The 27,755-nt window shown below is 43.3% G+C and overlaps 1 protein-coding gene across 3 annotated transcripts in view; it reads left to right on the top strand.

The window, feature by feature from the left end:
- Zfat (zinc finger and AT-hook domain containing) overlaps positions 1-27,755 on the top strand; it is a 179,050-nt gene that overhangs the window by 90,686 nt on the left and 60,609 nt on the right. For all 3 annotated transcript variants that reach the window (XM_034517182.2, XM_076911435.1, XM_076911436.1), the window contains exons 8-11: positions 608-695; positions 2,009-2,158; positions 4,884-5,057; positions 24,482-24,570. In XM_034517182.2, coding sequence (XP_034373073.1) covers positions 608-695; positions 2,009-2,158; positions 4,884-5,057; positions 24,482-24,570 — 501 coding nt within the window. The remainder of the gene's footprint in view (positions 1-607; positions 696-2,008; positions 2,159-4,883; positions 5,058-24,481; positions 24,571-27,755) is intronic.

The raw sequence follows: 27,755 nt of genomic DNA, 5'->3' as shown, positions 1-27,755 counted from the left end.
ACATGAATTACAATTTTTTTTTAAACCAGTACTTGAGTGAATCTCAAGTCATATATGTAAGCTCAGTACAAGCAATGTTTTGAGTACTGAGGACATCATATACTGTTGGCCCATTGAGCGGCCCTGTAATGTGTGGTAGAGCATCTTGACTGTCCTGTCTATCTCCTTAGAGTTCTCTCATCAAAATCTTCTGCAGGCTGTGTAGGGCTAGGTGGCTGTATGTTATGTGGTTGGAAGGATGTGCTGGATGTCTGGTTTTGATGAAGCTTTTGCTTCTGGTCGTTGAAGGGGCAATAGCATTGATAATGATTGTGATAATGTCCATGGTGACGGTTGTGTTGATAGTGTTAAGAGTAGAGGAAACTGTGTTGATGATGGTCGAGGTGTTGGTGTTCGTGATGATGTTGGTGGCTTTGGTGATGGTGATTGATAATGGTGATGATGGTGGTAGTAGTGGTGGTGTTTGATGATAGTGGTAATGGTGTATGTTGGTAGTGGTGGTGATGATGATTGTGTTTGGCTATGATTATATTGATAATAAAAGTTATTTTTCTACAGAACCTAAACTTAAGATAGTTAATTGTTTTTTTTTCTTTTTTCTATTAAGGACAAAAGGAGTTATTCTTGTCCTGTATGTGAAAAATCTTTTTCAGAAGACCGATTGATAAAGTCACATATCAAGACTAATCATCCAGGTAAGGTTATGAATTTAAAAAGAAGATTATTTTTTAAATACTTATGTTTATTTTAAAACATGATACTGAAGTAAGTGGTACGATCTTAGAATGAAGAGGGAGGATTGAATGAATTCAATATTTGAGATGTTCTTGCCTTGGGGAAGCCATGTGTTGGCCTTGCTCCACCCTGTACTGTGGTAGGTATGCTGACCACCGGCCCTTCAGGCGATGTCAGTTTTACGACCATGTGATCTTTGAAGTGGATCTTATTGTCAGACTCCATTGTCATATTAAGTAGAGCAGGCAGAGTGGACCTGGGTGCTCTGTGTTACTTAAGTAAGTAGCAAGCAAAATACACCTGCATTTTGATCCCTGTCTCTTGTTTACAAATCTATATGTCTCTGTTTCTTGTTTACAAATCTATATGTGCCCTTGATAGAAGAGCGTGGACTTCTCTGTGAAGAGCAAAGGGCTCTGACAGTTTTAGCTGGGGACACACAGAGCCTTAAACCTTTGTCAGTGTGGGAATGCATGGCTTATGTCATTTGTTCTATGTAACTCCAGTGTAAGGTGACAACAGCATTTAAGATCACTGACCTTTGGTCATGAATACAGAATTATACAAGGAATTCAGTGAGTCCAAATGACAGCTTCCACATGCTTTTTTTTTTTTTTTTTTTTTTTACATTTTTCAAGCTCTTTGCATGTATCCACCCATGAACTTTTTTTTCTAGAGTATTCTAAAATTTATCTCATTTAATTTTCCTATGAAAGACTTTATAGGTTATCTCCAATAATGTTTTTGCTTAGCATGACCTCTCTGTGACCTATAAAAAGCAGTGCTAACCATGATTCTTACTGCATCATAGGATATTATGTATGGCTTTTTAAAATATCCCAAATTGATCTAAGATTTTTTTCTTTTCTTTTTTTTTTGCTCAGTTTGAATCAAGCTGCAGTATTTTAGTGATTATGTTACTTACATTCTTTGTAGTCTGTAGAGTCTCTAGTCTGCTGTCTGTTTTCCACACCAGTGACTTCTGGGAGACACTGAGTTCATTTTCCTATGAAAAGCCCATGTGTCACATTTGTCTGGTCATTGCTTTGCAGTGTTTTCTCCGTTCTTCATATTGTAGGTTAACAAGTTCTTAGATCACAGCTTGATCAGATTCAACTTTAGCTTTTTCAGTAAAACGGCTGTCTCCTGACACCAAGGAGGCACCTGCTGGACATTTCTTAGGGATGCAGGTGTTCCACTGAAGTTTATTGACCTCTCACCTGAAGAGCAAAATGTCTTGTCCTCTCTGATTACCACTCTGCATTTCTGACAGAGGTCTCCATGAACACCATTTCTGAGGTTCTTGGGAGAAGAGTCCAGCTCAAAGGGCTAATTGGAAAGCGAGCCATGAAGTGTCCGTATTGCGATTTCTATTTCATGAAGAATGGCTCAGACCTTCAGAGGCACATCTGGGCTCACGAGGGTGAGTTGTCTTTCCATCTGGAACATCTATTTAATTTTGTGCTGTGTGTGTTATTTTGGGAGTACACAAGGAGGAAATTTACGTTTCCATGCCCCGCTGTTGCAATTTCTTTATCATGTAGATATATAACTCCCAATAAATGGAGATCAGAGATTAAGGCCACGACTTTAACGTATTTGCAGTCGTGGTTAATAGAGCTGCTCCCCACCTTCAAGCTTCGCTATAACCGTATTTGCTTATTTGTTAACTAGTGTCCTGAGAACAGGAGAGCCCTCGTTCTCTGGGCAGCTGCAGTGCCCACTCCTATGCTCTGTGTGTAACTGGCAGTGAAGCACAATGGAACTCTGAAGGATTGGCAGTAAAGAGGGCAGCGGGAGGCTTGATGTTTTGGCAGTGTGAAGCATCACTGTTTATAGTGTGGAGAGAAGATTGGAGAGTGGAAGGCTTGAGTAGAAATGTGGCAGTCTAGAGAAGCATAGGGGCTGCTGTGCTCCGGGGGCTTGACCAGGAATGGAAGTGTTGGACAGCCACTTGCCGAGATTCTTGAAAGTTGGAAGTCAAGAGTCTTCTGACATCGACCTCATTCTTTGCTGCTAGAGGAGAATGTTGCCCTCCTGGGCATGAGGAAGGTACAAGCAGCAAAATGCGCTCCGAATGCTGTGTACTACTTCCTTCCTGCCTGTCAGGAACCTGACCACTCTAGGCAGGACCATAAGGTCAGAGGAAAATGAATGGCCAAGTATTCTGCATAATATACTCTCAGTGGCAGGGCCCAGGGAGGAGCTGGCGGGAAGAGAGACTCCCATATTAGTGAAGGGAGAAGGCAGCGGAACTGAGGCGCAATGTAGAGACTGTACGGTGCGTTCTTGTTTGCCAGCACTTACTAAGCACTGTGGGCCCAGGCAGTGTACTTGTGGCTTGCTCAAGATACCCTAGTTGGTGCATTCAGAGACTTGAAAGCCAGGTTAGTTTACGAGTGAGGAACACAAGGCACAGAAAGGTAAGAAACACTCATGTCGCACAGCCAACAAGTAGTGGGAATTGGGATTTGGACCCATGCTGCATGATTCTAAAGCCCTGTTCTTTACATCTTTACTGACTCGCATTAAGAGAAAGCGATACCTCCCATGTTGAGCCAGGAAAGGACAGGACGAGTTGACAGTGGTGGTGAGACCAGTACCCATATGTTATTTTCTGCAGACATTAGAAGAGTTCATTGCTAGGAGTTTTCTCAGTAGAAAAGGAGGCAGAAGCCTTTGTGTGGAGATTGGTTTGGAATGGTGCCCATGGGACTCATCTGGGAGTGGTCAGAGACAGAACCAAGGACCTGACACTGATGGAGGTCCAGGGAGATGGGAGCCTAAGGGTCATAAATCTGTTCCCCTGGGTGATAATGCTTGCATGGCAGACAGGGGTCTAGAGTGGGAGGGCATGCTGCATTCTTTCCTCACCATGTATGTGGTGGAGGATGGGACAAACATTCCATCTTCCAGTCACTTCCCCATGAAACACAACTATAATCTGCCTTGAGATTTGCTGCAGGCATCAGTGAGATGGTCTCCTACATTCCTCAGAAGACTCAGTGAGTGTCCAGGCTTAATGTATAGCCAACACTATGCTTTCACAGGAGACGGGGGTGGGGTGGGGTTAATATTCCATATTGAGCCTTTGGAAGAAATCTCTTATTTTGAAAACCTGAATTCTGATAAGGATTTAGAAAATGAAAGGCTGCAGTTTTATGTTGGAGTGTTATGGCCTGTTCTTTTTCACTTGTCTATGAATTTCTCTATAATGATGGAATTATAAAGGATAATGAAAAGCCTACTTACCCACATAACAGTATTTGGGAGTCTTTGGAGCTTATCACTTCATTGCACGGTAAGTATTCTTTCTTCCAGCTCACTCCCCAAAAACATGGGACAAGAGCAACAGTAGGAAAATGTAAGAGATAACCATGAAGACTAACAAGACGGGGCTACATAAAGATAAGTCCTGGGGACTGTCCAGTCATAGGTGTTGATCTCACGTGAGATCATTCTCACAGCAGGCAGGTGCTCAGAGATTCTAGCAGTTCAAAGAGGTCAAGAAATGCATTTGAGATGGACCATGATAGCTGTTCCCATACTGGCTGGGTGGGTGAAAGCAAGACAAGCGGAGTAGTCACAACAGCTTGGGAATAGTTCAGTGCGAGTCATCGGCATGCAGAACATCCAGTGTTGTGTGACTGTTTGTGTTTATGAATGGGAATGTTCTTCCAGACTTGACCCTGAGTGTCTGATCCCATTGATTTTTTTGCAAAGAATGATGTGGCCTCTAATTTTATTTAGTTTAACTCCGTTCAGTTGGATTTAATGACTGCTTTGTAAGTTGAGCAGGGCGTCTGTCTTCAGAGTTACCAGACTGCAGGGAGAACAGAGGTGATCAGTTCACTGTGATATGCAAGAGCATTTCAGCAGGAGGGAGCTGGAGGATTATAGAATATTGACAGGCAACTAGAAAGGTCCGAAAGCACAGGCTTGGGGACCTTGATTCACTCTGCAGGATTTCTGTAGGGTGGAACCACATGAGATAGGCCAAATATGGGAAGTGTGGGACATGTTGAACAAAGCAAGTGCATTGCTTTGTTCAGATGGATGTTTTATATGGTGTGAACTGTTCATCTGGATTCCCACCCCTGTGTGCACAGACACGTGTAAATGTACAGCCATACATTTCTCCTTGGTAGGTGTGAAGCCCTTCAAATGTTCTTTGTGTGAGTATGCAACTCGTAGCAAGAGCAACCTTAAAGCTCATATGAATCGTCACAGCACTGAGAAGACCCACCTCTGTGACATGTGTGGCAAGAAATTCAAATCCAAAGGGACACTGAAAAGTCATAAGCTTCTTCACACATCTGATGGTGAGTTCCTAAGCCCCAGTGACCTGTAAATGAATGGCTGGAAGCTGGTATGCCAAGGCCAACAGAGACTGACTAAACCCAAGTAGCAGGAAAGCACTATACTTTGTTGGATGTACACTGTGAGAGACTGCAAAGTCCTATCCTTGGTCTCTCTAACCTCTGACCAGGGCTAAGCATGCCTCCCTTCAACGTGCTCTGCACAAACCCTTTTGGGCTATGTGAGCATGTGTTATAGGCAGGGAGAGGTAGACTGCTGGAGGAAGTGAGCTGTTGATGTTTGGTTCTGGACATTTCTATCCATCTCGCCTTGAGATTGTAAGGACAACTGGGGTGGCACCTGGGCTGATTTTTTGAGTTGATGTTTTTACATCAAAGCTACCTCAGGGTTTTACTGTTAGGGCTTAGCCTAAAATATAAACAATCTGAATTCCTGTGTTTGTGAGCCATGAAGGTGGGGTCTAGGCACAACAAGGCCATAAAGATCAGTTCCTGTTTCAAGAGGTCTTCATCTAGGTGAGATAACACAAGAGTAGGTATGCATTTGATGGTAAGTTTCTGAATATGGGTAGCTCAGAAGCCTGTAGGTCAAGGGTCAGAGTTCTAATGGATAGGCACAGAACGTCTATAACACTTTCTGGTATGGGCCTCACGGAGGGAAAGACATTGAGAAACACAGGCAGCCAAACTATACAAGATCTTACAAAGTTTTCATTTAATTAGAAACCCCCATCGGTGGGAGGTACTTGTGAATACTCCATGTTACAAGGCTAATAAAATTTCTTAATATATTATTATTGAAGCATAATTAGATATAAGAATTAGGGTTTACTGAACAGATTAAAGTCAGTTCCATGGTGATTCTAATTCTGGATCTTAGGAGATGATGTGCCTGTCATATCCAGCTTCTGTGGGGCATATGTCCTGAGAGTGAGTCCTGCTGGGTGTGTGCTAGCTGGTTCCTTGGCAAGAATCAGACTGAGCTTGAGGGGCGTAGTAGAAAAGGCTGAATGCTTGGTTCTGACTCACTGGAGCTAGGGTTGGGGACTTGGGGCATATGGAACCAAGGCCGCAGCCATGCGTATTGAGCAGTACTTTCTTAAAAAAGAAAAACAGCCATAATCAAGATGAAAAATACTCAAGATTCAGTGTGCTCAGGGTAGAGTACTTACCTCGAATGGATGAGACTTTAGGTTCAATCACTAAAACAAAGAGATAAACGAAGTAATATAGGCCACCACACAGGGATAAGAAAAGTGTCAGTGTGTTAGTGTCGTATAGCTACTTAGGCAGGTTTTACCTTCTCAAACAACGGTCTTGCTGATTTGCATTACCTTTTTTCAGGTTCTGTGGTTTTTTTTTTGTTTGTTTTTTTGTTTTTGTTTTTCTTTTTTTCTTTTTTCTTTTTTTTTTTTAAACATGGTAGCCTGTTTCTTGCTAAAGTCTCTACTCATGAATGCCATCAAGCCCCAGAGCCACAGTAGTGTCATTGTCCCCTGAGTTGTGGTAACAGCATTAGGAAGGAGTTGATGGAGACTTCAAAGGGTACAGTGGTCTTAAGTTTGACTCTAAAATCTGGGTCAAGGCCATGTAAAGCCGTTGACTCAGACAGACCCTGGATAAAGGCTTTGCACATGGAGGGGAGGGACTGGTTCGAAGAGTGTGGTTAAAAACAGCAAGGGAATAGCCTAGCAGACGACGTGGAGCCTTTTCCAGCAAAGCTATTGAAATTCGCAGTTTTTCCTCATTTATTTTTTCCCAGCATTTTGGGAAATGCTGTTACTCTGAAAAATGTGGAGACAGGCCTTAACATTTTCCTGGTCTCTTAGCTGTGGTGCGCAACGATTCTAGGCAGCAAGAGCCAGGAGGATCAGCTGTTTATGGAATGTGATGTGCCCGAGGCTTGGTTCTTTGCCCCCAGGCCACTGTGCCTGTCTCCTGTGTTTCCCTTTGACACTCGCCTTGCGTGCCTCTTTTTGAGGGCTGGCGCTAAGCAGAGCTCTCAGCTTTCCCAGCTGTCCTGGCTCCAGTGATTGTCTGCTGCAGCTCTCTTCAGACCACACGCTCTTAAATCCTTTTTTATTTTATTTAAAAAGCTTTGAATTTCTCCCTCGGATGCCATATGTAAGATACAGACTTTGAAAAGGTTTTATTTCCCTCACTGACTTTTGCAATGCTTCTGTCGTATCTCATTGGTTTCATAGAGCTCTGTGGACCTCAGTGCATTGCAGGGTTCTATAAATATTCCCCCAGGTTATCATTTGCTTTTATACCTTATGGTCTCTTTTTATAGACAGAAGTTAAAGAGCTTTGCTCATTTACATTTATCAGTATTTTCCTTTATGTGTTTACTTCCCTCCCCCCCCCCTGCCCCCAGTTCTCTGTCATAAAAGAAACCTCTCTTGTTTCAGAATGAATTCTTTGTCCATTTATGAACTTTCAGGTTCTTATCATTTGTTTTAGCGTATGCAGCATGGTGGGAAATCTTCATTTTCACACAGCTGTCTACTGACTTGGTGTATTTATGGAGAAATCAATCCTTTCCATCTATGTCTGCTTGGGTCAGAATCCCCCAAGATGCTGTGTTTCATTCTGAGATTTTGGGTTGTCCTGATGGGTTTTGTTCTAGGTCGTTGCTTTAAAAGATTTGGTTTTAATTGATGTAATTTTATCATGTATCATTCCATTCTATTTTGATTTTGCAATGAGACTTCTGGAGCCTCACTGGGTTGTTCATGGACTGTTAGTCATGAAAGCATCCTTGATTGCATCCCTGGTTCATCACCATGAACCTTGTGACCAGCCTGTAGTGAGGTCTGACCTGACTAGCACCTGTGCTCCTTACTCATGCCCTGGTGACCTAATGGACTCTTAGTGTTTAACCATAGAGGGACTTCATATCTAGCAGTATATATTGCTTGAAAGTCTTCAGTGACCATTTGGTCTACAGCATACTATCTTATGAGGAAGAATTAAGTTCTTTGCATGAGAAGCCACACAGAATAGGTAGAGCTGAGAGTCTGGGTTGACTGTTGTCTGTCCGTTCACTGCAGGGTTACTAGAACAGTGACTTCTCAGTCTCCATGTCATTGAACTGGGGCTAGTTCCATTCTGTTGTGGAGGACTTCTCATGCTCTCATGAGGCCACCAAGCTTCATGTTTACTGAGCTTCTTCCTGGGAGCCTCAGTGTTGTTTACGTGGAGGCTTTCCATGCAGGGATGTCCCACTCTGCTACCCAGGCCCCATCCTTGCTTAACTGCCCACTGCATGTGTGCTTGTGGATGTCTGGGTGACTGACTCTTTTAGATGCCTCCCACATTCCACTGCTCAACACCAGCTCCTGCTCCTTCTCCATACACCCTCTTTTCTGTGAGCCATGGAAATAGCCAAGTGGTGTAATGAGCTAGTAAATATTTTATGTTTTGTGTTCTGACTAGATTCTGCCATGTTTCAGCTTCTGTTCTTACTCTTACAAAACTAACTGAAAACGTAGAAAAACAACTGTTCTTAACAGGCAGATACATAAAAGCAGGAAGCAGCATGGAGTTGGTATGGGGCCTTATACTGCTGGCCCCTACTGCACGCGACTTTAGTGAATGTCTACCCATTTTCAGCTGCTCTGGTGAGAAACTAGGTCAGTTTGGACAGCCTTATTCTCACTCAGAAAAGATCCATTAACAAGCTGTCATGTAGTCTTCCACATGATCTGGAATTCACCCTCCACTTCATAGCTCACGGTACTCTTTTGTATATAACACTGTCCTGCCTTGTCTCTGTTCATTTCTTAAAATCTAGCATATTTATTTCATCAGGTGTAAGTAAAAGAAAAGAGAAGGAACAAATTTGATGATTTTCTTAAATGTGCTCCTGTCTGAACCCCGGTCCTCTGCCTGGGTCTGACAAGGAGATAGCATCCTAGGCTTTTCACCCAGCTGGATGTCCATACCTTCAGTTACTCTGAAGACAACAACTCCCTCTCCAGCCATTCCCCCAGGCTATCACCTCTACTCTGCTAGTTTAGTTTCTGATGCTCTCTGGGCTCCTGGAAAAGTGTCTATTGGCCTCACCACCCTGCAATTCTGACATTCTTATTGAGGGCTTTGAGAATTCCAATCTCAATCAGCTGAACCATTCAGGTCATGGTGGTCCCCACTTTTGTTCACAGGCCACAAGCCTGCTGTAACTCAGTTCTTTCTGCTGTGCTGAAACCCTTACGTAGGTTGTTACTTTACGGGAAGATACAGCATCAGTGTCCTCACCTCAGAGGTGAAAGTGTACTTTGGTCATACTTATGCCCTATAGTTCTGTCTTTGGTCATGGTAGGTACCATAACCAGTTACAAAGCAGACTTTGATTTAAAGTAGTTTTGGTGACTCTTCTTTAGATCAACCATAAAAAACTCAAGTTTTGTTAGAAAATACCCTACTAAATCCCAATACCGTGTATGATAACTCAAAAGCGTTTTGGTGGTGCTGGGGAATGAGCAAGCACTCTGTTGTTGAACTACAACCCCACTGCCTCAGGCAGAATAGTCTGGAAGGCATTGCGGAAAGTTAATCAGACTGCAAGCACATGCCCAAAATGCTCATTACGTAACTGAGATGACATGAACGGTAGGACAGAGTTTATACCTGTGTACACCACGTGCTCTGTAACCACTGCTAAACGCTGTTGGTCGGCATTCTGGCTTTTAGACACATTTCAATTTCACAGATAAGATGCAAAAAATATGTATCTCAGAACTGATGAAAGAACATAGTTAATATAGTGGTGAGCATGAGCCCAGGGGAGAGAAATTGTTCTTGTCATCCCTGTTTTTTAGGGAACGCAGTGGCCTCCTTGCTGCTGATCCACTTCTGTTCTTTACCCTGGGGTCTGTTCTCCTGACAGCAGCCAGGAGCCCTATTGCAACTGAGGCCAGAGATGTCCTTCTGGGTCCACAGCCCTACCTCCAATATAGCTATGCCCTCCCCTCCCCTCCCCTCCCCTCCCCTCCCCTCCCCTCCCCTCCCCTCCCCTCCCCTCCCCTCCCCTTCCCCTTCCCTCCCCTCTCTCTTTTTTTTCTTTCTTTTTGTTTTCTGAAACAGGGTTTCTCTGTGTAGCCCTTGATGTCGTGAGATTCACTCTGTAGACCAGGCTGGCCTTAAACTTCTGCCTCCTGGCCAGTCTTCAAGTTTTTTGAGGGGTCTGTGTGGCCAGTGTAGCTCCTCCTTTGTGCCTCATCTCTTCTAGCCCTGCCTGATGTTATCTGCTGGACTCATAGGTAGGTCTCCTTATCCCCATTTTGGAACACTCCCTCTTCCCAACAGAGATTTTGGTCTTTCCTGAATACCATTTCTGAGTGTGTCTTTCTTGGGTACCATGTGTCTGATGTCTCACCAGCTGTTCAAACTTGTCCGCTTCTCATGCTCCTCTCCCTAGCAGTCTTCTCAGGTGTCCTGTCTATTTGGTTGTTGCCTCTGCTCTGGAGGGCCTCTCCTGGCAGCAACCTCATGCCCTTTCCTCCCATGTGTTCTGTTTCTCTTTAGCCCTGTCCCTCTCCAGTGTCCTATAGTGTTGTTCCCTTGATTATGGGTTTTGTGTGTCTTCCTCTAGGTTGTTAGCTCAGCAAACAGGCCTGGGACATGGTGCCTTTGTCTTGTATATGCAATCCCAGAACAGCACCTGTGTTCAGTAAATTTTTGTGCTGTGCAGAGATGAAAAAAAAAATCTAAAACCCCTCATATAGAGAGGCTGGACTATTGCCCCACATAAAAAAAATTTAGGTATTTCCTTACCATTTCATCTCAGATACTTGTGGTAAATTGAGTGCTTGTGAATTAGGTATTTTAAACACAGTCGAGGAAGTCACTATTCAATGAATCTTCCTGGGCACCTCTTAATGAAGTAGGAAGATAGTGACTCATTGCCTTCTCTTCTACCTGCTTGTGAATCTAATTTTTCACACTTATTGGCTTATTTAAAGTGATATATCCCTGTGTAGTGCATTTCTCTTTCCCACAGGAACTCATTACTGTAACTCAGAAAGGATAGGCCCATCTGGGTCAGGATTTTACTTACAAAGGTCTCCCTGTCAGTATGAAATTGATCTGTTAGAGGCTTGATCTGTCAATGGTATACAAGAATTTAGGGGGAAACTATGAAACCACACACTTCGACCTTATACAGAGATATACATGATGTAGAAACTAGAGGTTTCCACTTGATTCAGTGTATCTGTGGCTGATGAGGAAGGATGGATCCCACGGTGCTTTCCTATTACATAATCAAGTGTGAATCCTTTCATCATGAAACACGTGGTTCTTTGAGGTTTGGTGCTGATTCCTTGGAGTCTTTACTTCCTTTAGTTCAACCTTGTATCCACTCAGGAAGAACTTTTCTGGTAAGATTTATTAAGAGGTGTTTCTGCAGACTTCCAGCCCTCGTGTAATAATTAGACAAGCTGACTTGGATGTGGAAATCAGCTGAGTTCAGGAAGTAACTTCTCTCCCTTCGCTTCATAATAAGAACTCCTGTAACTGCTCCTTAGTTGGGATGCTTCCGGGTGATGCCAGGATTATTTCCCCTCCCTTTCCTTCCTTGTCTGTCCTCTAAGAGAAAGTACAATTACTCTGGGTTAAAGTACACCCATGGCTCGAACTACTCGGAACTGTCATATTCAAGAAGGGCATAAGAAGAACATAAAAACAGACTGCATCTAGTGCAGTGTCCTGATCTCATCCATCCTTTCTGTTCTCCCCTAGGAAAAAGGCTGACGGGAAAGCTGGGCATGGGGCAGGTGATAGATACTGCGGATTCCTATGTGTCTTTGTGGGCTGCTGCCTAAGTGGTGTGGGGAGAAAGTGAGCTGATGCCAAGGGCCAAGAGATCGTTGTATATGTGCACTCTCTTTGGTCTATATGAAGCTTTTTTTTTTTCTCAGACTTATCTGAACTACAAGATCTGTGAAAAATAATTGAGGCTATCACATAACCTCTGCCTGTGAGCTTACTTGACAGTTAGCCTGATGTGTAGATTGAGATCTCAAATTAAGTGAAGTAGGGTCTTCATGCAGATGGATGCCTGGCACGCTGTCTGCCACTCTGGTAGAGGCCTGGTGCCCTACACCTTCCTCTCCTTTTCTTTGGTTCTTTACTGTTGCCCCCATGTTGGTCCCTTCCTCTTTGTATAAAAACTGATTCACTAATTACAGAGGCAGCAGCAGGCTCAGTCTGCAGTTGCTGGAAATTCAGCTTTTTAAACTACAGAGACGTCTTATGCTGTATTTTTGTTTCTGCAGCTATTTCTGTTCTGGTTTGCCATTGCACAAATTACTGCTGATGCTCAAACTATGAGCTGTGGCTCTGCAAAACTCTAGCAGCAAAGGGCTGGGGATGCGCCCTGCAGGATGCTCTCGTTGCTGTAGGTGGCGACCTTTGTGCGACTGGCCTGCTAGGAGCAAGAAGGCAGAGCAGGGAAAAGGTCATGTAGAACTCCATCCTCTGGCATGACACAGCTATTGGTGTTTTGAAGAAGTAGCCATGATTACATATAGGAAACCCTTACAAGACTGGCCCCACCAACATTCTGTGGTAAAAGGGGTGAGAACATAGGAGTTTTATAAAGTATATTATGGCATGCCCATCCCTGAGGATGTTTAGCCATTTCAGGGAGAATTTCTGTGTTGTGACTGTCCATAATTGCCCAGGTTCATGTATGTAGCCACCCTACTCCATATGTGTGCATGTGCATGTCTTTAGCCTTTGTCTTAGGAAGAATAGAAATGAACACCTTGGACAAGTTCACCAACACTTCCTGCTATACCACCTCCTTAGCAGAATTGTAACTGGGTTTCATTTCCTCTGCTGCTGTAACTAATTGCCAGAGGTTTAGTGGCTTTGGGCAATGGTGGGCTTATGACATCATGCCTTTGGAGGCCCACAGTCTGTGACCCTGGTGTCAGCACAGCTGCACTCCTTCCTCAAACTCTTGGGCAGAGTACAATTCCTTCCCGTGTAGTGCACAGACTGTGAGTCCTTTGATTTGGAAGCTCCTTCCTACATTTTGAGAGCCACCAGTGCAACATCCTTCAGTCTGTCCCTGCTTCCTCACATCTGTTTTTTGTCTCTGATCCTCATGCCTTCTTCAGATGCCATTAGAGCCTCTACATATTCCAAGATAGGCTCAGCTTGAGCTTGGTCATATCTGCAGACTTCCTTTTCTCTCTGTATGAAGTAATGTGTTAGTTTCGTATTTGAGAACTTTCTGCCTTTGTGGCAGGTATGGGGCATTATTGGGCTGCTATCCTGCGGAAGTGGGCTCACACCAAGTATTTGGACCTTGTACCTGCTCCTCTACATGTCAGGGTTCTCAAAAGCACAGTGCTTGGCAACAGTGGGTACTTGTAGGTGAATCACCAAGAGGAGATGAAATCTACTTTCTCTTGGGCATTCTGTTCTCAGGGCACAGAGCCATAGAGAATATCAGAGTATCACTCTAGAAAAAGGGTAAACACTACATTTCTGAAAAAAAGTATAAAATAACTTTTCCAAAAATTGCTAAGAATTTACTTATGCAAAAATCACCTTTTTCAGTAAGACTGGATAAACAGCATGAGACATTTAAACTTTATTCCTGTAGATATTTTTGCTAATAACAGTTCAGGCTTATGGAAATTCTTTCTCTAAGAACTTCGGTATCTCTTCAGTTCTACGGTACATGTAAAGTTTGATTTGACAGTGCTGTTTACTTAACAGACATTGCAAGCAAGTTGCCTTCAATCTGTAGGCGTCTTCCATTGCTATGGCTTTGTGTTCAGATGTAGTCCACATGCCAGAATCCAAATGTAGTGGCTTAAGGTTCTTTGGTCATTATATTACTTTTATATAAAACTCTATTTGAAGTTGCTGAGCAGCTGATGAAGCAGGTGCAGGTGTGGGTAAAGGCAGGATAACAGTTGTTCTTTATGGTGACCTTGTATGTGCAGTAGAGCAGGCTTAGGGTTCAGAGTTTGCCTCCCTGTGGGCAAGCACGTTTCTGTGCTTCAGTATCTATTTCAGTATAACTTCCTGCTCCAGCCTGGAGGCGATGTTCTGCTGGCTCCCATAACCACCTGTGTACCTGCTCTTCTTCCATAACAGGCACTCCATGGGCAGCAACTCCTAGATGCCTGCTAGGCCTTTTATCTAATCTGGGCCAGGGTATTGGGTGACCACAGTCCATCTTCCCCTTCTGCAAATCTCTCCCTGTCCCTTCAGCATAGGGTAGGCCAAGTTATTGTCCCCAGCTAGAGCCTGAACAAGGGTGGAGCTGAGGAAGGATCACTGGATTCCATTTCTCCCACTGTCTGGCAGTAGTTGAATTTAGAAAGTATCTGGCACCCAGGATGTGACTGGTAGGACAGAATCCATCAGTGGACATCTGCCCATATTCAAATAATGAGCCAGGAACTCCTATTAGTGGAAGAAACAGAAGAGGTTATGATAGCCAAGGACAAAAACCAAGAGTTTACAGACCTTGCAGTCTCCCTGTTCTAAGGCATTTGCTTCTGATTTCTCACACTGTCTGACATTTGCACATGTGAGATCTCTATCATTGGGTTTATAGTATGTGTGGTGTAGTCCTTTCTGGGATTCATCCAGGTTGTCATGCTTTTGGCTTTTTAACTCAATGAAGGAAAATTTCCTAAGTAATGAGATGGTAAATAATGTAATTTGTAGTTGAAAGGTTTTGTTGCCACCATCCTTCAAGAGGCCAGTACTGCAGAACTTGAGGGCTTTCTGTGGTGCAGTCCCTCTAAGGAGGGCTGTCTCTGCTTTCATTCATATTTCTTCTAGGAAGGACATGGATCAGAAGGTTTCTGATTGTTGATAAAAGTTAAATCTTGGCTCAGAGGACAATAGCTGAGGTTAAACATAAATTAGGCCCCTTCTCTTGGGAATAAAGACTCCAGACATTTAGCCTGACCAAGTACCAAATCAGGAAACAGCCAGTCTGGGTTCAGAGAGACAAGGACTCTTCTGAATCTTCAATATCAGGTGCTATTGGCTCCATTTTTGTCCCTTAGTGCCAGATCTGCCTCTGGACCTCGGGTGGGAGAGAGATCATCCTAACCTACCGAGGATGATGCTGATGACCTGGGACTCTTTTACACCAGAGCACAGATGGCTTTAAACCACAAGGGACCACCTTCATCTAGGTTGCACAGTTCTGTCACTGGGGAGTGACTCCTGGTTGATATAGGTGTTTGACCATAGGTAAAGCTTATGTGAATATGATTATATAGTGATGATGACACTTTGATGCTGTAATCACTCTTGGTGGGTGTGCAGCCCATTGGTAAACTGGCTTTGCAGTTGTATTAATGTGGTGACCCATGACTTGCTGAACCATCTCCTTAATTTGGATAGTCTGTTACTTCTTTTCTACCCTTCAGTTGCTGTAGCCTTTGTGTCAGGGGCTGTCTTTTGCATGCATACCTTTCCTTAATAGGACCCCTCCTAAGGACACTTCCTAACGCAGGATTTTTGTTTTCTTCCTGTGCATTAACCACTGTTTTACTCTTTGAGTACTTTTACCAGAGATTTGAAAGTATAGTATCTTCATGTGTTCGTTTTTTAGCACTATGTGTTATGAAAAAATGATTATCAATAGGTATCAAGTCTTCTGGGTTATAATTGGTATGTATCTGACAACTCATGAAGTTGAGCAAGTACTGTACAGATTAAATGCCCTATGCTTCATGAAGCTTCTGTAATATATGTTCTAAGGTTTGTGTGCTTGCTTTTGCAAGGATCTCTGGTGGTGGGCTAAAGCTGATTTTAGTTTTCTCTTGAGGAGCTATGCATTCTCTTACTGGTTTACTCGTTATCTGTGCTGGAGCTCTTGGCCAGCTGACAGAACCTTTTTGAGGAGTCAAAACAGACAGTGGTTTATTGTGAAAGTCCTTTGGGCTCTACAGAGACAGTGGCTATTTCTCTCCCCTAAACTGGCTCTGTCTACTTAGCCACTCTTTTTTCACCATCACATCCCCACTGGGGCCTTCCTGATAAAGCAGCCTCAGGACCATGGTTCCTCTCGCCCACTGGCTTCATACTCAGCACTCTGTGTCAGTAATGGTTCTTGGTCACATTTTATAATAATTTATTTGCATTCTTGCATTTAGGTGATGAGCCCAAAGGGACCAGCTCCATGGACTTGCTCACTCTTGTCTCCTGTAGTCAGGCATGGCTCTGGCATGTAGCGACTGTTTCATGAGGGTTGATGAGTGACTGAACACAGCTGCTGGACTGCCATCTGCTCTCTGTGCTATCCACCTTTCCCCTCTTTGCTTCCTTCATTTTCCTCTCTCTCTCTCTCTCTCTCTCTCTCTCTCTCTCTCTCTCTCTCTCTCTTTTCTCTGCCACTGTCCCCCCACATGTCCATTGATTGGCCACTTTTTAAAATAGTTCCATTCCTGGATCAGTTCAGGTCAGCTGTTTTCTGGTGCTTTAGTCCCCTGTGGCTAGAACTGGAGACGGTACATAAGCCATGTTCCACCTCCAGTCATACCTACAGCTTGACTATGGAGAAAGAAGGAGTGTGTTGCGGGGTATTTGATCAAACTTTAAACCCCAAGATTGTGTTATTTACTGAAAAAAAAAAAAAACTGTTTCTAGTTGTGGTATGGCTCAGCCCTTAGAACATATCTTTAATCCCTCTGACTACAATACAGATGTGCCCTTAATTCCCTAACAATGAAGGTAAAATCATTTGTAGAAAGAAGCACCCATGTTTGAAAGTGATGCCTAATTGAGTGGCAGACAAAGTGATGAATTTGACAGAATAGGATATGCCCAACTCCTACAAGGAGAGAAGGAAAGGGAAGCTACTTGAGGGGTAGTGCAGAGAGGGAGTCAGCTTTACTGGGATAGTTGTACAGAGACATGTTGCAGAGAGAACAAGCTAGACACAGATGAGGACAGAAGGAGCCAGAGAATGAGAAGGAGCCAGTAGATTAGATCAGATTGCAGGTTAGTTTGAGACCAAACAGAGATTTAAAGAGAGAATGAGGGAGGGGGCAGGGTAGATTGATTCAGTCAGCTTAGAGAGGAGTTTGAGCCAGAACAGCAGAGTTGAACCAGCCAGCCAAAGATCAGAAAGAACTAGAGTAACTCTCAGAGGCTGAAAATATTCTAGACCTAGATAAGATTGGTTGGAGGTGAGAAGCTTCCAGGACTAGGCCTAGGTTAGCAGACAAAAGCAGGAAGCTTCCGGACAACAATCACATCTGGCAAATAAAAGATACTTGTACAAGAGTGTCTGCACAGCTCCCGTGACTGCTGCTCTTCGCTCTCACCAGCCTCATCTTCAATAGGCCCTCACAGCCGGGAAGGAGCTCACAGCTCAGCAGAGGTGCATTAGTTAACTGCTCTAGCCATTTGTAAAGTAAGTCTTCTATTTGACAACCCTGATGACAGCGAGCAGAAAGTATAAACTTCCACTGTCGGGAGGCTGGAAGTCCAGTGAGTGAGACAGATGATAAGCATGGTAAAAATCAATAAAGACACACTGTGTTACAATGGAAAATTTGAACCATCTCAAGTACTGAGGAAACTTGGGAACGAAAGTAAAAAGATAAGTAAGACATGATTCAGTTTCTATACCAACATAATGAGCTTCCTAGTACTCAAACCGAGTCAGTAAAGTGGGGTATGGGGACTGTTATTCTATATTGGATGGCTGAGGAGTGACCCAGGAGAAGTGACATCTGAATGCAGGTGACTGAGCCAACAGACTGTGGTTGACCTGAGAAGCAGGCCAACAACTGAGAAGAACAGGCTCTGGGTGTGTGGAGTGCAGAGCGGAGAGATGGAGTCATGTGACTGAAGGCCCTTGCAGCCAGTGCAGGCTTTGAGACTTTGTTGTGGGTGGAGAGGCCAAGAGCTTGTGGGAGACTGGAGCCAACAGTCTTTTATTAATGCGCCAATTCCATACTGCTTGCATGTAATTACAATTGTTAACATTTTTTTACTCCTCTATCCTTAGTCTGTGTAGACAGCCTCACTTAGAAGTTAAGCTTGGATTCCCTTAGAGAATGCCATGGAAATGAATAGTAGCTTGGGCCTCTGTGGAAATGAGGCTTCCTCTGGTCCCCTGCATGTACCCTATCTCATCTCTCAGGGGCTTATTTATAGGTGCTCACCAGTCCTGTGCTTTAGTCATCCTTACAGTAGAGAAGAGTTTGTGTATCATGTTTTCTACTGTGGCCCTGATTAGCAGGGAAGAATGATCCCAGGAACTCACTTCTGCTACTTTTTTCTTTGGTATCTCTTTCTAACAGACAGCCAGTCTGTGAAACAGGCCATGTTTATGTGTGAGTGGTACTACCACCCTGGTTGGTGTTAGTTATTTCAGCCCTCATTAGATGACATTCTCTGTGTTTGGAGGTAGAATGTACCTGGGTCTGAGTCTGGGCTTTCCTGCCCCAGCTACTTGGCTCTGGTTTGCCATTCCTAATCTGATGATCCGCATCCCTGCTTTAGTGTCCAGTGGGAAGACACACACCCAGTCTAGTTCTGCTAAAAGATGTCTAGTAGTTCAGTAAGGAGAACTAGAGGCAAAGGTGGACAATTTTAAAAATCAACCTCGTTTGCTTTGTTGTTGTTTTCTTTCTTGGGTACTGCGTGGTTTATATCCACATACAGCAGTGTGATGTTCGTTGGCAGCACGGTGAGGTCATTTTAACCCAGGAAGCACTAGCTTGCCCTCCACGTTACTCATAATTTTCAGGTATCTCTTGCTGGGAACAACCTGATAAGTCTGAAAATTGCTTCTTGATAACCAGTCGTAAACCTGCATTCCATTGTTTTAACTGGGCAACAAAGATCATGCTAAGTATTCTTTCAGGCGGCTCTATCTAATGGCTGACTGGGTTGCCCAGGGTGGACATGGCCTTTTAGAGATATCCATTTTCCTTGTGTGATGCAGAGCCTTGTGTGCTAGGTCATTCTGTTTCTTTCTTTCAAAGTTTTGAGTTTTTTTCCTTTTTATTTTTTTTATCTTTTAAATTAAAATACAATTACATAATTTTCTCCCCTCTATGTATGTCCTTCCCATCTAGTGCCCCACACCCCACTTCCTCTTGAAATCATGGCCCCATTTTTTTGTTATTGTTACACTCCTCACACACATGCCCCTAAATATATAAATGCCACCTGCTCAGTTTGTTTAGTGTTACTTGCATGTATATAATTTCAGGGACGGCCGCTTGGTGTTGGATAACCAGTTAGGGGGCTCATCTCTATGAAAGGCTAACTCCACTCTCAGCTGTCCTCAGTTGACTGTAGTTCTTTGTCTGTGGGTGGAGCCCTATAAAAGTATCCTTTTCAATATTAGCATATCTAGTGGTATTGTATTTATTCAGGCCTTGTTTAGGCAGCCACATTCTTGAGGTATCATGGGTATAACTTCTCTGTCATTTTTAGGAGATACATTCTCACTGCAGCTTTTCTGGTCCTCTGGCTCTTTCAGTCTTCCCACCTGATTTCCATCAGTGTCCTCCAATCCTTAAGTGCAAGGAATCTGCTATAGATTTGTCAGTTGGGATTAAACATCCCACAATCACTTGTGTATCTGTGTTTTTTTTTTTTTTTTTTTTTTTAATTTTGACCTGTTGTGGTCTCCTGTAATCATCTCTGTTGCAAAGAGAAGCTTCTTTTACGAGTAATGAGAGCTACACTGTATCTGTCAGTATAATAATAAATATTTAAAGTGCAGTTAAGATTCATGCTGGTTTAATAAAGTGGCAGTAATAGCTCTCCTCTAAGATCCATAGCCTCACTAGTGGGTAGTTGGCTCGGTTTTTAGTATCAGACAGGATTTCTTTATGCTGAGGGGGCCTTTACTCTAAATAGAGAGCTTCTTGTTACCTCCAAGATATAAGGGCCACTACTGCTGTTATTCTGCTATGATGACTGTCTTTGTTGTTCATAACTACTTAGGAGTATTCGTTGTTTCCATCTCTTGGAATTAGCACCTTCCAATATTATAAAAGCTTGTCCTCAGGGTGAAGGCTTTCAAGTCAGATACAGCTAGGGTCCTCCAGTTCATTTTTCCAAAGTACATTATGTCTTCAGCAAGAATGTATACCTTCAACCTCTGTGTAGTGGTTTAAATGAAAATGACCCTCATCAGTCTCATATATTGACATAGTTGGTCCTCAGTTGGTAGAACTGTTTGGGAAGGATTAAGGTGTGACCTTGGAAGAGGTGTGTTACTGATGGTGGGGTTTGAAGTTTCAAAAAATTCATGCAATTCCTAGTGTTCTCTCTCTGTCTTGTTTGTGGATCAATATATAAGCTCTCAAGTATTCCTTTATTCCACTATCATGGACTCTAATCCTGTGAAACCATAAGCCAAAATAAATGTTTTCAGTCATGGTGTTTTATCACAACAATGGGAAAGAAACTAAGACACACTGCGATGCAACTGAGAGCAACAGCAAAGCCTAGAATTGAACAAAATACACATAAGACTATAGTGTAAGTCTATAGTCACTTGAGCCACCCACTTGAGCCAACACTGCTTCCCCCACAGGCCATAGACTATGGAACAAAAGTCCCAGTGCTTGAAATCTTCTTTCCCATATTAGTCAGGGCAATCCAAGAGATAACCCCTACCTGGCTGCCAAGGCTTTACTTTTTAAAGATTTATTTTACTCTGTGTGTGCATGTGAGAGGGGATGTGGATCCTCTGGAGCTAGAATTATAGGTGGCTGTGAGCCATTTGACATGTGTTCTGAAACCAAACTCTAGTCCTCTATAAGAGCAATGTGTATTCTAAACTGCTGAGTCAGCTTCCTAGTACTTCAAGACTTCTTTTTAGTACTTAATGTTTTAGTCTATGATCTTATTGTTTGATACTGGGAAGAGTTCTATCTTCTTCCCTTCCCCACTATTAATGGTAAAGAAATCAAGCATTTTCTTGGTCTGCTAGAGCCATGCCGATGCTGTCTCCTGAATCATAGGTCAAAGGAATGGTGTGCGTGGCTGAGGTTATACTGGTAATATGCCGGAACTACATGGCTTATGTCTGTGGAAAAGTTGGTAATGTCTTTAAGAAAACATATTAATTGCTCTCTAACTATAACTTGCACACTTTACAAGTTAAAAAAAATCCAAAGTATGGACTTGAAGATTTAGTAAAATTGGGGTGGAGAGAAAGCTCACTTGTCAAAAGCACTTGCTGCTCTTCTGAAGGAAGAGTTTGGTTTTCAGCAGCCACATTGGTTGGTTCATGTCTATAACTCCAACTCCAGCTTCAGCTGATCATCTTCCTTCTTCCATCCTATATGGGCACCCACATATATGTGACATATATATGTACATACACACATTGTGCGAGTATGTATGTGCATTTGTGTATCACACACAGAGACACGAGTAAAATCTAGGCTTTGGAGTTTACACACTTGAGAGGTACAACTCTATTATTAATATTTTTGAACCATCTATTTTTTGGTTGTTGTTTTTGCTGCTCGTATGAAGACTATTAGGTGTAAGATATAAAAGCTTTCTTGTTTGTGTCTTGCCCATTGCAACTTAATAAAATGCATGAAATATGGTCATGAAATATGTCGGCACCTAGACACTGAGTTGCTGAGAGAAAAACTGCATGGCAGTTGATGGCAGCCCATCTTGTGAGCAGGTAGTTACTATGTGTGGGGTGGGAAGTACACTGTGGTAAAATGTTGGCTAGGGTGTGGTTGGAAGAAAAGCCTAATGCTTAATGGAATAGAGAGAGTGGCGACCTCAGGGCAAGACCCTACCCAGCCAAGCTTTCAACATGTAGAAAGGAATTAAAGAAAAGTTTAAGCAGTGAAGGAAACTATCGATATCAGAAAGCTGATGAAAATATATTTGAGTGATGATGAAACCAAGTTTCAGCCTCAGCAAGTAGCATTGGCTATGTGGTTCTGGTTTTAGACTCAAGAATATGAAAAAGGGTTTGTCGAAGCTCCCTCCATGGCCTAGGAAAGCTTCTGAGGCCAAATGGATGTCAGGGGTTTCCCTGCATGGAAGCCCAGAGAGGCCACTTCATGAAGTTGTGAAGGTGAAGCCTGGATTGTGTTGGAGACCCCAAGATGTTGGAGATGCCAGAATCTTGGGGTGCGTGCCAAAGAGATCTGCTAAGAGGGAGTGGAACCAGCCCATGACAGAGAAGTCTGTTGCATTCAGCAGTGCTGAAAGCATTTGGAGATCTGAAGAGTGCTTTCACATCAGATATGAGGATGCAGAATTTGGAGATTGCCCTGCTGGTTTTCATTCTTGCTTTGATCCAGTATTTTCTCACAGTGTCTTCTTTATTTCCTGTTGGAATGGCAATGTGTCTCCCGTGCCATCATATATTGGAAGTATGTGATCTGTTTTTTGATTTTGATTTTTGATTTTATAGGAGGTTATATTTAAGAGATTGCCATGAGTTGGAGAAGAGACTTTGGGCTTTGAAGAAGTCTTGAGACTGTGAAAAACTATGGAGATTTTGAAATTAGAATGAATGCATTTTTCCATTATGATATGGCTACAGGCCTGTGGTTGTCAGTGAGTGGGTTGTCCTAGTTTGAATAAGCATTCATATATTTGAATCGTTAGTCATCAGGGAATGGCATTACTTGAAGTGGATTAGGAGTTGTGGCCTAGTTGGAATGTGTCACTAGGGGTGGGCTTTCATGTTTCAAAAGTCAAGGCCAGGCCCAGTGTTGCTCTCTTCCTGCTGCCTGCTGATCTAGATGTAGAACTCTTAGCTCCTTCAGCAGCATGTCTGCCCCTGTGCCCTCATGTCATCTATCTTGATAATGGACTAATCCTCTACAATTGTAAGCAAGCCCCAATTAAATGCTCTGTTTTATGAGTTACCTTGGTCTTGCCATCTCTTCACCTCAATAGAACAATGACTAAGGCAATGGGTGATGTTTCAAATGTTGGGGTGAAGGAAGGCATCTGAGTAGAAGGTTTAAGTTTTGACCTCAAGTGTGTGCCCAGACTCTAGGGAATAAGAAGATTGTGGATTAGAACCCTGTGGGGCATCAGTTTATAGAGAATGATTGATATGGATACTGTCACCAGGATACTCAGTGGCTAATCAGAGAGACACACATAGGTGCTGGTGATGTAGTATGAAAGAATAGGGCTTTCTGGTCATAGATTATCAGCAGAGACTCAGGTAGTAGAATCATCTAGTATCACAAGGAGTGACATCTACCATTGGCTTGATCTAGTGGTTACTTTGGTAGGAACAGGTGTCAAAGACCAGTTGTGCCTTTGCTCAGTTTGTTTTGACTTTAGGGTTCAGAACAGGGGAGTATAGGGAATGGGACTATGGAGAAGTCTTACTAGTCTGGTCTGAAGAAGGGTGCAGAGTTCCCCAGAGGAGCAAGAATTTCTTTGGATCCGTACTGCTGAGGCAGTAGTTGTGTTCATGTGATGCTGGCACCATTAAGACCATTTACTACTACAGGAAGTAGGTCATACTTATGTTTGATTACATATTTGTATGATTGCAAATGGAGATTTTGGTTACTCTCATCAAGAGCAGGGTGCTGTGTTCCACATATCCATTTCTTTGCTTTAACATGTTCACCCATTCACCTGATTGTTGAATGTTGCTAAAACAGTGATCTTCTCTGAAGTTGTTTTTGGCACTTTTGAAGGTATGCTATTGGCTCTCCCACCAGCATGGGAGCTTTGCACGGTGATCTTTCTCCACGTAGAAAGTCATTCTATAGATTCCTCTGGTGCTCAGGATCTCACCTTCATTGAGATGCCCTGGATCCTTAATGTTTTTCCCTCTTCTCCAGATCAGCTCTTCACTTCCTGTAGACTGCACACTTTCGTTCCAGGAGGAACATGTGGCTGTTTCATGTTTCTGACTATGCTGTGGCCTTTTCTGCTGCTCTTCTGTGCTCCTGCGCTCTCTCTCTCTCTCTCTCTCTCTCTCTCTCTCTCTCTCTCTCTCTCTCTCTCTCTCTCTCTCTGTGTGTGTGTATGTGTATGTGTATGTTTGTGTGTGTCTTCTCTCTGTCTCTCTCGTCTTTTTCCTCTTTCCTTTTTTTCCTTCCATCTCCTCCCTCTCTCCCTTTCTCTCTCTGTCTCTTATGGATACTTCTGTTTTTTTCAGTGTCCTCTGGAGGTGGCTGGCCATACACTTTTCTCCCTTTAGGAGTCTGCTGTAACATTACTGCTCAGAACCTTCCTAGCCAAAGCTGACCACTCTCTTCCTTCAGTGGGTGAGCTCCTTCCTGCTCTTCTTGGCTGACAACTGATCATCCTGCCTTGCATCTGTACAGTGCCTTCTTGATCCCCTCTGAGAATTTGCTTTCCCACCTGGCAAGGGACATGTGTACATGGTCCCTTTACATGTAGGAGCTACCAGCCTGGCAATGATCACTTTGTCCTCCGCTTCGTTCCAGGGAAGCAATTCAAGTGTACGGTGTGTGACTACACAGCAGCCCAGAAACCTCAGCTGCTGCGACACATGGAGCAGCATGCCTCCTTCAAGGTAAGAGGCATGCCAGGTGGAAGTGGGGAAGGACACAAGTGGACATACAGCACTTGTGGCATTGACTTTGCTTTCCAGCCCTTTAGTTGTCATGTGTGGAGTTTACTTTGTGCTCCCTCTTTCCATAAGCATAGAGTTTCTCTGTGTTTTGGAAACCAAGTCAAGGAAGAGTGTTCAAGAGGATGCAGACAGAAAACAAGGCATGAACTTCCCACTCAAAGCTGCAGTGAGTTGCAAGGGTTATGATAGTGATGTGTGAAAGTACAGACGTAGGGAGGTCTATCCGTACCTTAGATCTTGGATTACTGGATGTAAATTGCCTGGTAAAACAGCTGTGATAAAGGCCACCTGGGATGCTTCTATATGAGTGGGAGAACATTGTGGTATACCCACTGTAGCACCCAGCATAGTGCTTCTCGACCTTCCTAATGCTGCGACCTTTAAATATAGTTCCTCATGCTGTTGTGATTCTCAACTATACACTTATTTTATTGCTACTTTATAACAGTAATTTTGCTACTGTTGTGAATTGTAATGTAAAAGTCTGATTTGTGATCCCTGTGAAAGGGTTGTTTGACACCCCTCCCTCAAGGGTTCGTAACCTACAAGTCGAAAACCACTGGCCTATTATGTACAAGAGTTAGAAGATGGAGTCCCTCTATGTTTTCCTAATCCTTGTAAGTAATGCTTCTTCAGTGTGTTTGGTAGTATCTACTTAGCCAGTCTCTCATGGAATTATGGAGAGGAAAAAAGATGACCCAGTATGTTTCTCAATAAAAACTCTGCATATCACTTAAAGTCAGCCTGATTCTTGACCTTGTTATATCTGCTGGTATATACTCAGAGAAATTGAATTTTTAAGGTTTGCAACCATTTTTCTCTAAAATGCTATTTGATAATGCCTACTATAGAATCCCATAGATTTGTGTAATCTGGAAAGGACGTTGGTCACCACATTTTGGGCGGTCTCTCATTGAACATCTTAGATGCTGGCTTTGTGTAAGGAGGCTCATACCTGTCACCTTAGAGCTCCCCATCGTACATACTGCTGCCCTTGCTTATCAGATGAGAAGCCTGAGCCTCAGAATTGAGCTGACCAGCTCTAAGCTTTTCTGCCATGGACCCTGATTTTAGCTGCTGTTGTCATGTTGACCTTGTCTGTCATTTGTGAGGTGAGAAAGACCTTCCCCAGCAACAAGCTCATACCATGGTCAGAAGAGTTTGTAAGGCTCCTTAGGACTTCTCCTCATGTGATGAAGAACTTAAGCACTCCAAGTATGTGGGCACACATTTAGCATCCAGAAAGAAAAGGAGAACTTAGACCGCATCCTCCCACTGTTCAGTGCTCTTCATGTTGTATCTTCTCAGGGACTTTGGGCAGAAGAAGGGGGTTGGGAAAACTACAGTCATGCAAACAGTTTTCAGGTAGCGGATCTGGTCTACAGTGAAAATGAGTTGTGAAGGTGGAACCCACATATCACCTGGAGGACCACATGACTGAATCTGTTCGGTCTTTAATTTTATCCCTATTTTCATACATAATTAAACCAAAGGGCTTCATTTCATGTGTTATGGAACATAAACGTGTTTTATCAGGAGATAATACTCTAAGTAGTATATTTACCATGTTAGAGATCAGAGGACCAAAGTAGCCTTCTGCCTTTGTAGATGAGAAATTAGGTCCACTGGTCCATTCTTCTAGTTGTTCCTGTCTCAGTGGCCTTTGCACTCATTCTTGGTTTACATTGGTTTTGACCAGAACAGGTGAAGCAGCCTTTATCTCTGAACTAAATTCTCAGTTTCTAAGGTTTTGGACTGTGGCTTAGGTGCTTGGGAGATGAATATGGGATTTATTCTGTCCAGCATCCACATAGGCAGTTACCACATATTTCCTCTGTTGTGTCCTTGGCATTCAGTGCAGAATCTGCTGTTGCTGCATTTAGCTGGTCCCTGGGCCATGGTTGGGCTCCCTCAGGTTCCCAGTGGATTCAGGATCTTCTTTATCAAGTAGTACCAAGCTTAGAATGAAACTCACACAGGCTGTGGAATACCACAGCCAGCCTTGGTCTCTCATCCTCTAGCTTTTTTCTGCCAGTTTGTCTAAGTGGAGTTTCTCAGTTAGCTGAAAGAGCAGCATGAAGTTGTTCCACAGCAGCCATATCATCCAGGCAGTGGGAATCTCTCTTTTGTATTCCCCTCTCCCCACGTTGATTTCCTCTTGCTAAAATAGATTACCACCACATTGTGTTGAAAGAACACATGTATTTTATAGTTCTGTAACTGCTCCCCCTGCTCCCAATATCAAAGAAGAACATTGGCAAGGCCAGGTCTCAAGCTCATGCCCTTGTCTTTCTTCACTGCTAGTCATCTGTAGTCCAGGGCTCATAGGCACTTTCTCTATTTCAAAGCCAGTAACATGGCATGTCCCTTCACATCTTCTGCTCTGAATTTCCTCTCTTTTATATAGATTCATTTTGGGCTGGTGGTGGTGGGTTGATGTTGGAGAGATGGCTGTTGGTGAAGTACTTTGTTGAACAAGCATGAGGTCCTTATTTTACTCCCCAGAACTCACATGAAAAGCTGGCTACAGTGGTGCATGTCTGTAATCCTGGCACTGGGGAGACAGAGACAGGCAGATCACTGGATCATGATATGGATTCAGTGGGCTCTGGGTTCACTGAGGAACTCTTAGAACATATATGGTGAAACTGATTACAGATTAGCAACCTGACATTGGCCTCTGGCTTCCATGTGCCCTCAGGCTCACATGTACAAGGCTATAAACACTCCACATGTGCAAGCACTCACACACACATGCACATATACTCACACACAGAGAGATGCACATATACTCACACACGGAGGGGGTGGGGAGGGAGAGAACTTTGTGCTTGCTGGGGATATGGCTCAGGTGGTAGAGTGCTTACCTATCATATACTCCATTTCAGTTTCCTCCAAGTAAATTAGAAATGACAGCACGTTTGTAAATCCCAGCACTCAGGAATTGGACATGGAATTGGGCTCAGAATTCAAGGTCAACTTAGACTATATAGCAAGTTCAAGACCAGCTTGGGATTCAGGACACCAGGTCTCAAATAATAAAGTATTTAAAGGCCCCTGTGGTGACACTCATATAACCCAAGTAAAGTCCTTATGCTTTGGTCAGGCATCTGGTAACGTTAATT

The sequence above is a fragment of the Arvicanthis niloticus genome, chromosome 13 (genome assembly GCF_011762505.2).
Source record: "Arvicanthis niloticus isolate mArvNil1 chromosome 13, mArvNil1.pat.X, whole genome shotgun sequence".
In the NCBI taxonomy this organism is placed as follows: Eukaryota; Metazoa; Chordata; class Mammalia; order Rodentia; family Muridae; genus Arvicanthis; species Arvicanthis niloticus.
Note: the sequence above shows the minus strand (reverse complement) of the source record. Positions and strands in the feature narration are given on the sequence as shown.